Raw genomic sequence first — 10,661 nt, 5'->3', positions numbered from 1 at the left:
TAAATTCTAAGTTAGCCAAAACAGCTAGCATGTGGCTGAGATATTAGCTTAACTCCAAAGCACCCAAAAATAAAAATCTTAGTAAATGCCAAAATAGTCCAAAAATGGAATGTCCATTTTTAAAAACCATAACTTTTTAACGTAATTATGAATAATAAAAATACAGGAATATTATTCCATAATAAATCAACTTATACCTTAAATACTCTCAATATTTTACTCTACAAAAAAATATATTTTGTCAAATTTATACAAGTTAGAAATGAGCACAAGATAAGGGCCAAGACAAGTTATTGCCCATTATTAATTTGGATCATTACCCAGTGTAAAGGAAGTGGGTCCAAAATAATGGCAGGTTTTTCAAAATGGACTTTATTTATTTATTTTTTTTGCAGGGAGTTAAAAAAAAGAGAAAATATGTCACAAAATACCAGATTTTATTCAACTTTTACATTTTTATTAAAATCCCAACAAATGCACCACTTTGCTGCAAAAAGCAATGTGTTACCAAACATGCTAATAACATTAGGAATGTACCAAAACCAGGAAAAAAAGCCTGTATCCTTTATAACAGAGTCCACTTCAACATTCTACCACATCCATGGATGTGACAGAGCTGTCTCTAACATGTTTCTGATATGATCAAACAAAAATGAGGCTGATGTCCAGCAGTGCTGCCAAAGCAGTGAGATCAGCAGAGTAGCATGAACTTGTAAATGTGCAACAACCTGCATATTAGCACTCAACACCTTCAGGCTGCAGACTGATTCTGATCCGACTTTTAGAAGAAAGTTGCATTATGAGCAACAAATATCTTTTCCAAGCAGAAAATTGTCATCTGAAAGCATCAGCAGGATGTCAGTCTGGAAAACTGTGAATGCCCCAACACACGGATTCAAGAAATGATCCAATGGCCAGATTTTTTTAGCCATAAACAATAAATACAATCAAGGTGATACACATGAACCAAAAAATGTTCATAGAAACTTCAAACATCCCCTTCTTTGTCTAATTTGGCCAAAGTTGATATGCTCTTAACTGTATATATCTAATGTGATAATAAACAAACTAGTAGCCATGTTCTAAAATAACTTAAGCAGCAGATTTCATTGAACATTTTTCATCTCTTTACATTTTTTCTTTAGATTCGATAAATATACATCTCTTCCTCCACGGTGAGGAGCCTCATTTATTCCCAGAACTGCGAACTTGGATGGAGGACATGCTCTTTCCCACGCTGTGGGAGAGCGGCGCCACGAACAAGTCCAGCAGTTTCCTCCACACTGTCTGCGCGGGGGGCAAGAAGGTCAAGAGGCCGCGGATCACCGGGCCCACCAACCTGAAGACACGAGAGAGGACAGACATGACAATATGGAAAAGGGACATTGTTGAAAGTGAAGTGGAAGAGTTGAAAGACACATTTAAATGATCCTTTTTATCTGTGAGCTCCTTTAACCCCAAACTCCTCGTGTAGAAAGTGATACAGCATTATTCACAAGTTTGTGTGAGCACACACTGACAACCAATAAGCTTCTTCTTTGGTTATTTTGGCCTTGGTGCTTCATAATTGTGGAACATCTGTCCATTCGTCCATCCATCCATCCATCCTCCTTCCATCAATCCAATCGTCCATCCATCCGACCATCAATCCATTCATCCTCCTTCCATCAATCCAATCGTCCATCCATCCGACCATCCATCCATCCATCCGTCCATAGATCTCCAGACTTCCCTCTCTCCAGCCACTTCCTCCAGCTCCTTTAGGAGGACCCCAAGGTGTTCTCAGCCCAACCGAGAGACGTAATCTCTCCAGCGTGTCCTGGGTCTTCCCAGGGGTCTCCGCCCAGTGGGACAAGCCCGGAACACCTCTCCAAGGAGGCAAAAGACATCCGGACCAGAAGCCCGAACCACCTCAACTGGCTCCTCTGCTCTGATTTCTCTTCGGGTGACCGAGTTTCTCATCCTATTTCTAATGGTGCATTCACATCGAACGCAATTCACACAGCGAACAGTTTTAATGTCAAGACAACAGGACCAACTTGAGGCAGTCTGAAGTCCTGCAGCATGATTTGAGGCCACGTGAATTTGTCGTGACTTTTCTCCGTTTTATTTTCAGTTTTGTTTTGCTTTAGTCACACCAGGTTCAGGTTGACAGCTGTACCCAGCTCTGATCAGCAACTATGTTTTGAAGTGTCTGCTTTTTTCTGGTCTCTGTTTTTTTACTATCTTGGTCAGGTCCTCTACTTCATCACAGTTTTTGTTTAACTTTGATTTATTTGTTAAAGCTTTGTACATTTCTATCATCAAGGATGGTTTCTTCGACTCAATCAACTCATATTTGATTGTTTGAAATAAACAGTTTCAGATCAAATCAAATCAAAATCAAATGTATTTAAAAGAAACATATTCAACCACTTAATATGTACCATGCAGATGTGCATGTACAGTAAAACCTACAGAACGGTGAAAGGTCTCGTACCTGACGGTGATACAGACGTTCAAAACTGGTCAATAAATAGAAAGGTTGAATAATCTCAACAAGGACTGCAAAGCTTAGGACTTCCGTTATTCTTTCTCGTGTTGCTTTTTTGCAATAACTAAAGAGATCTTTAGTCATCCCTTTAGTCATTGCAACACCACACGACTAAAGAGATGTTTAGTCATGTGGTGTTGTTTACAAGCTGCAGTTTGAAACAGAGATGTCCAGTAGTTGTCAGTCGGGATACAGACCAAACACAAGGTTCAGGACTCGATCCAGGCCTATTCAAGTGGACGGTCTGGACCAAAAGACTTTTCCAGTCTGAATACTCCCTTAGTCATGTATCATTCTTCCAATTTGTCCATATTGCTTCTTCTTCTTTCACTTTCGGCTTATCCCTTTCGGGGTCGCCACAGCGCAACAGCGCCCACTGTTTCTCATCAGTGATTTGGCAGAGTTTTTACGTCGGATGCCCTTCCTGACACAACCCTGTACTTGAGGGGCTCAGGGACAATTTGTCCACATTGCAATTTTATTAAAATAAAGAAAAACATTTAAAAAAAGGTGGCAATCCCATTTGATTCATGAATTCACAAACCGAACCACAATTCTTATTTTTAAATATGTTTGTTATGTGTATGTCTATTTACTGGATGTATTAAATTAAAATGATTTGTATTAAATCATTATATTTATACCTTTATTTAGTACAGGAGATCAGACTCAACACAACTGATAAAAACACAAAGATTTAGAGAGAAAGAAATGTTTTTTTGTCAATCTCCAGTGCATAAACAACAAAAACACAGAACAATCACTGTTGTTTTGGATCATTAAGAACAAATCCTGAAAATGTTCTCCACAGTTTTTTATCCTCATTATTCTACATCACTTTACATCCTAAGCGTTTTATTTTGGTGCAAATCCGGTATAAAAAGTCGCTTTTGTTCCATGAAATAATGAGTGGATTCACGTTGATTACGTCCACACTGCAGAGCTGTATATCAGAGCGAGGTGCATTTCTCCACCTCAGCATCCACTGTCGTTATGATCATTATGCTAACTGTTGAAGACTTACCTTAAACAAATCAATATAAACACTGCAGCTAAAGCTCTGGTGTTTAATGTGTTTCTTATGTCAGAGAGTGGAACAACAGTCTCATTTTATGAATGGACAAAAAGCTCTTGCTAGTTTTACTTTGAAAACAGGAAGCTTCACCTACACGGAGACGTGTTTACTTCCAGTGACAGCCACGGTTTTGCTTTAGTTCATAAACGTAAAATCCAACATTATTCTGCATTTCAGAGCAAAAAATTCTAATAATATTTGACTGCACTTCACACAAGTTAACCATATTGGACATGGGAAAATGTGTACTTTTCAGAAGCAGATGGCGAGAATTCGAGTGCTCAGATACTCGTTACAGCCCTAGTGGTTTGGCCCAGTTCCAATGGAAATGTTTTTTCTGATGCCAAACAATTATTCTTTGTTGGCTGTGTGTTCTGACTGACAGGAGGAAACACCTGGGAAAAACGTCATGCCTCTTCCTGGAGAGCACCCCTCAGTTTAAAGGATAACCAAACCCTAAATCAACTTTTTTTGGCAGTTGGCCTCAATAATTGGGGCTCTAAAAGTGCTGTCTGTTGGTCATTGCCAAATTTTTGATAAATTAAAATAAAATTGTTTAATTCTTGAAAATATCGTCAAAATGTGTCTCTGTGCTGCCCCCTATAGGTTGAAACGAGGTACTGAGGTTGAATTTTGTGATTGGTCAAACCATGCAAGTTTCAGAAGTCTGACGTTATGATCTGAAGCTCCAGTAATGATAACAGCCCCCAAGCCCCGCCCCTCTGACTGGATTTTCACATTTTGGCTGTGGGTGGAGTCAGCCTTCAACTTCCCTGTTTGGTTACCCTTTACGCACAAATGATCTAAATCAACAATGTCCACTGGAGACTCAAGGTGTTTGTTTGGGTCAATACTTCAGTCAGTTTTACTACAATTATTTTTGTTTTTACTGCACTTATAACTAAAGCTTTCTCAATTAAATAACAATTGTGAAAAGTATCCAATTTGACCCCAATCTTTAGCACTTCTCTGGAAAACAACGCAATGATTCAGGAATATAAAGAATCGTGTATATAACAAAGTCTTCATTTTAAAAAAAGGTTTTCAGTTTCATGAGACATTTTTTAACTTATACATACCAAAAATATTTGTACATTTTTGAAATGCTGCAGGCAGACATTGTTTTTCCTGTCCTGCTGTTTTAACATTCAGTGTTTCATGCCTCAGGTTTGTCTCTCAATAAGCACATAGTGAAACACACAGAGGAGGAAACGTTTTTGAAACCTCTTTACAACACAAGTGGTCAGATTTGAATCTGCGGTCTGACAGCAGCTTTTCATGGATCTTCACTTTCACATAGAGAGTTAAAATGTATTTTTCAGTCAGAGACTCTGCAGTGTCAAACTGAAAAAGCTGAGTTTGGTCTGTAATTTTCATCATAGAAACACCTCAACAGTGGGAGATGGAACATTAAAAAGAATACAGGAAATGACAATTTGTTTATTATTTGAATTTGTATAATGGAGCAGAAAATATGATAGTTGAAATAAGAAAAGTACACCTCAGTACTTTGTAATGTATCCCTGGTTTTTAATGACAGAGATCAAACGTCTCCTTGTAATCTTCACCTGGTTAAACACACTGTAGCTGCTATTTTGGTCCATTCCTCCATGTGGATCTTCTCAAGAGCTGTGATGTTTTGGAGTTGTTGCTAAGGAATATGGCTGCAACGATTAGTCGACTAATCGACTATTGAAATAGTCTACGACTAATTTAATAGTCGATTAGTCGTTACTTTATATTATAAGGAAAAGTTAAGTTGAAAGTTAAAATAGCATTCTGCTAGCTTTGTGGACTATTTGGGCATTTATTAAAGTTGTTTAGGCTAATTTGGAGTTTAGCTAATATTTCAGCCACATGATAGCTATTTTGGCTAATTTAGGATTTTGTCAGTTTTTTAGACTATTTTGGAGTTTAGCTGATGTTTCAGCTACATGCTCGCTGAAAATATTTTATCTGGCTATCAGCTATCAGTTTCAGCGTTTTTAACAATCAATTTCAGCATCTTCAACTATCAGCGCAAGCATCTTCAGCGGCCAAATTCAGCTTACAGCATTCACACTAGTATTATCACAGGTAATACTATATATCTAGTTCATAATTATGTTAAAAAAGTTACTGTTTTAATAGTTTAAAACAGCAGGTTTTAAACCCGTTTCAAACCCCTAAGGTGTGTTTTGGATCTTGGCCCTTGTGTGATTGAGATTGACACCCCTATCATACAGTCAACATAATCCCTTCCTGGCTTTGAAAACTCATGTTTTTCCTTAATGACAAACTGAAGGAGTTGAAACTAAAAAAAAAAAACTTAAAGATTTTAGCTTTTTTTAAGACACTCAGGCTTTCCTTGAAGAGGTGTGTCTGAGTAATCTTCCATTCTGACATTCCAGAATTCCAGCTATATTGATCACCACTGTGTCACAGCTCTGTTATCAATGCACAAGTAACCCTTTCTGATTTCGGAGCCCCGGCTTCACAGAAGGCTTGGAAAATACGTGTCTGTGGTGCTCCAGGTGCAGTTGAAAAAATGTCCCACTCCAGTATGAAAACAGGTTTTTCATGGCTGCTGGAAGGCCATCTGTATGGAAAAGTAAATGGAGCTTTTCTTTCCTCACAGGAACTTCACTTTTCTTCAAACTTTCCACAAAAAGCTAACATGCAGGCCTAAAGCACGGCTGACTTTACAAATGGAGTCCTCAGGTTTTCATGGGGAATGAGTGCACGAGCAGCACGGAAACCTAACCTGAACAGATTTGATTCATTATTGCACAATCATCTAACTATTTTTTGAAAAACGGTTTATGCCTAATTATTGAACCCACTACATGCAGTTGCATGTTTGACCAAGGTTTCCCTAGAATGACAGAGCACATCGAAGTGAGAGGACTTTCACTAAATTAACTCTATGATTCTGTAAAGGAGAAAAACTCCATTCTTGGTCCTCAGAACAAGATGTTTTCATCTTAATAAAAGAAAGTTATTGTGAATTCAACATTTTCCTTTCATGGTTTTGGCCCAAATTACTATAAATAAGTAAGTTTTTAATACTCTGACTAAGTCTGGATTTTCATGTTAGACACAGAGCCCCGGATACATCAGAGAGCTATCAGTTATGGTGAGAGGAAGGGGGGGCGGGGTTGCTCCCGCCTACAGCTCAGAGGTGAATTTTTAATGAACTCCTGCCGCTCTGCAGAAACTATGTCCAAGAAAACAACAGATTTCTGGATTTGGGCTAAAAACGCCATAATCATAATTCAAAGACCACTGATTTCAGCTATCAGCTTCATTGTTTTCAGCTATCAGCTTCAGAGTTTCAGCTATTAATTTCAGCATCTTCAGCTATCAGCACTAGCATCTTCAGCTGCCAAATTCAGCTTACAGCATTCACACTAGCATTATCACAAGTAATGTTATATATCTAGTTCATAATTATGTTAAAAATTTATGGTTTATGGTTAAAATTTTAAAATGTAGTTTAAGAGTGTTCAGTAAATGTTTATCTTGTTCAGTCCGCGACCTAAGGTGTGTTTTGGATTTTGGCCCCTTGTGCGATTGAGTTTGACACCCCTGAATCAGAGTGTATTCAGACTGGACACATTGGTTTGCTGTGAGTGAACCAGAGTTCGTTTCCCTGATAATCCGGAACAAAGTTTCAGACTGAATAAACCTGGTTGAAGGTGATTGAAAGACGAAACGCAAAGTTCAGGACTTAGACGTTTCAAATCAAGTGGACTCGGTCCAGACAGATGGACCCATTCTGAATACAAAATCTGTGTTCACATTTAGTGGCCTTGTGGTTGAGTCGTGAGTTCAAATCCAGGCAGAGTCATATCAAAGACTTAAAAATGGGACCAAAGGCCTCGCTGCTTGATACTCAGTGTTAAGGGGTTGGATTGGGGGTTAAACCACCAACCAGTTCCTGAGAGCAGCTGAGTCTGCAGCTCACCACTCCCCCAGGGGATGAGTCGGAGAACTAATTTCACACACCTAGGCATGTGACAACTAGGGATGTAAAAGGTATTAGAAAGATCAATGAAGGAATAAATAATCCATGTCTCGCAAACTAAAAACTTAGGTTAGCCAAAACAGCTAGCATGTTGATGAAAAAATAGCTAAACTTCAAAATAGCCTAAAAAACGAAAAAAAGAGAGGCTAAATTAGCTAAAACATCTAGCGTGTAAATATTAGCCTAACTCCGAAACACCCCAAAAAACATTTTTTAAATAGCTTAAATTTGCCAAAACAGCTAGCATGTAGCTGAAACATTAGCTAATCTCAAAAATGGCCTAAAAACAATCTTAGTAAATGCCAAAATTGTTCAATAAGCCAGAAAACTTTCAATTTTTAAAACTTTAAAACCTAACTTCTTAACATAAATATGAATAATAAAAAGGCAGGAATATTATTCCAGAATAAATCAATTCAAACCTTAAATAACTTTCAATATTCTACTCTCCATAAAAATATATTTTGTCAAAATTATACAAGTTAGAAATAAGCGCAAGATAACATCGGGCCGTTAGTAACAATAAAATGAAATGATCTGGAGGGCCGGATCCGGCCCCCGGGCCTTGACTTTGACGTTCAAGTAAAGAAAAGGTCCAGATTTAAGCTGAGCTCAAATGACATCATTTCTTGTTTAACTTTCAAACATGTACTTCATGCAGGACTGAGGATGTTTGGTTTGTTTGGGGTCTACAGCGCGCGGTCCACCTGAAGCTCCATCCATCCCCACACATGCACAGGGGCTTCTTACCAGATGTGAATGCAGCTGAGCACTCCGAACAGCAGTCCCAGCACGAAGGCCACGGGCACGGCCAGCAGCGTGCTCAGCAGGCGGTAACACACGAACTTGACCAGCTCGAAGGCGGCGTGGCTGCCCACCCACACCGAGTCAAAGCTGTGCGTGGACGCGGGCTCCGCGATCACGTCCTCGAACGCCACCTGTCACGTCAGCACAAGTCTCAGCCTCACAATCCACGGAAGTCCCGATCCTGCGACGTCCTGCTAGTCACCGGGTTTCATCTCCCACTCTGCGCACATTTACCTTCAGATGCGCGTTGACGTCGTTCGGGTCCCGATCCGGGGCCTCGGAAAACCCCTTCTCCTTCTGGAGCAGGATGGGTTCGATCGACCTGCTGAACTCCTCCGGGTCCATAATGACGCTCGTCTCCGCCCGTTCCTTCTCCAGACCCATGCTGGCTGGCTGGTCCCGGTGCGCGCACGGCGGCTGGCCTGAGCGCGCTGTGCGCTATGGCTCTGCGCTGTGGATGCGCGCTGTGGCTGTGCGTCGGGCTCCGGGGCTCCCCGCCCTGTATGGAGCGCGGCGCAGCGGGAGCCACTTCCCCGCCAGCCCATTGTCGTCTGATGCAGCTCACTGACAGACCTGCAAAAACCTCAAGAGCATTTAAGAACTAATGATAAAAAAAAAAAAAAAAACTTTTTTTGGACACATTTTTTAAAAAACCTTTTGAAGGTTCACTCCATGAAAACCGTGTATATAACATGTTACTGTAGCATTTTCTGATGACAGATATGAAATAATTTAAGCTTTAATTTCATTTCTAAGTATTTAGATGATGTTAAAAAAGCTCAAATTTGTGATGCAGCAACTGAAATGTGCAGGCCAATTCCTTCCCTATCCGTAAGGCTCCCCCTTAAAATAACAAGTCATACACCACTATTGCTTCAAATGTCCAAATGCAAAGAGGAGCAGTATGGTATGCATTCAGAGTCAATCTTTTCTCTTGCAGTCTATAATAGATCCATGAACGTCTTTGTTTTCTCGTCTGAGCTGGAATCTGGATCTAAACTGTACGACTGGTATCAATGGGCAATACTGGGAATTTGAGTTGATACGATACCAAGTAATTGCATGTTTAGTATCGCCAGTAATGATTCCAATACTGATACTTTTCCTTGAAATGTTGTATTATAGAGTAATTTTGTGAGTACATTTTTTTTGTTAATTAAATGTATCACAAAACACAGGACTGAGACTTACAGCAAATAAATATGTTTGTTTACTAAGTAGAGCAATCTGTACTAAACATATCACATCAACACATGCGCTCTGAGTACAGAGGTTTATATTTAAATGTAAGCAATGACTTTTTGCTTTATTTCGACTTATGCTGAGTTATAAAACCAATGTCATGTATTTCCGAGCGCTAGCAATGCTACGCTAACGTAGCTGACAGCCAGCTGTTGAGGATTTCATTGAGTTGGAGTGACGTCTGACTTTGAAGAGACTATTTTTTCCATATCGCTCTGTTTGAAGGACTAAATGTCGGGGTAGGGAGAAGCGGCAGGAATACGGGAAGAATTCAGATTTGGACAACGTTGCCAGATGGCACAAATTGGGTGGATTTTACTTGAATTGGGCTGTTTTTTCCCAATCTGGCAACCCTGCACACACTACACCTAATGAAAGAAGAAAAAAAACTGCAATGAAATTATCGAAAGTATCGATCTTGTCACGCTAGTATCGATACTTCACCTTGGATTCGATACTATCGAGCTGGATAGCTCCAATATTGTCCACCATTTTTGTTGCACCGCTAAAGTTAGGTTGGGGTTATGAGGGGGTGTAAGCTAACTGGAGAGAATGTAAACAAAGGAATCATGGGATACCAGTGTGCCAACAGTCCCGCCCACAACTCAGTTTTCTCTAAAATTTCAAGTTTCAGCTCAAATTTTGAATGAGCTCCTGCCGCTCTGCAGAAAATGTGTCCTAAAAAACAACAAAGAGAAATAGTTTACCATGAATGATTCTCGCTTGTATTTATTTTTGTTTGCCTCACATTTTGTGCTTCGAGCTTTGAGCATAAGTCCTGAGGATTTTCATTTCTCTGACAGAACATTTCTGGACTGACTCTGTTGTGAAGTGCAGCTATTCAAAGATCCAAACAGGAACCAAAACAGGACGAGGTTTTCTGCTGGTGAAAAAGGCTTTGAAAGGTCACGGAATAGTTGGTGAAAGACAGAGCTGTGACCCTCTCGGTCATGAATGTTTGATAGGGGGGTAATAGTTCGTTTGAACTACGATTCCAT

The 10,661-nt window shown here is 39.7% G+C and overlaps 1 protein-coding gene across 1 annotated transcript; it reads right to left on the bottom strand.

Annotated features, from left to right (window-relative positions):
* Positions 1 to 420: 420 nt before the first annotated feature.
* cav2 (caveolin 2) lies at positions 421 to 9,302 on the bottom strand. The gene is made up of 3 exons (XM_024261864.2): positions 8,656 to 9,302; positions 8,365 to 8,552; positions 421 to 1,339 (listed from the first exon to the last, which is right to left on the bottom strand). The coding sequence occupies exons 1-3, from the start codon at positions 8,803 to 8,805 to the stop codon at positions 1,186 to 1,188; spliced, it is 492 nt and encodes a 163-aa protein (XP_024117632.1). The 5' UTR covers positions 8,806 to 9,302; the 3' UTR covers positions 421 to 1,185.
* Positions 9,303 to 10,661: the final 1,359 nt, after the last annotated feature.

Source organism: Oryzias melastigma, linkage group LG6 (genome assembly GCF_002922805.2).
Source record: "Oryzias melastigma strain HK-1 linkage group LG6, ASM292280v2, whole genome shotgun sequence".
NCBI lineage: Eukaryota > Metazoa > Chordata > Actinopteri > Beloniformes > Adrianichthyidae > Oryzias > Oryzias melastigma.
This window is presented reverse-complemented; position numbering and strand designations above follow the sequence as displayed.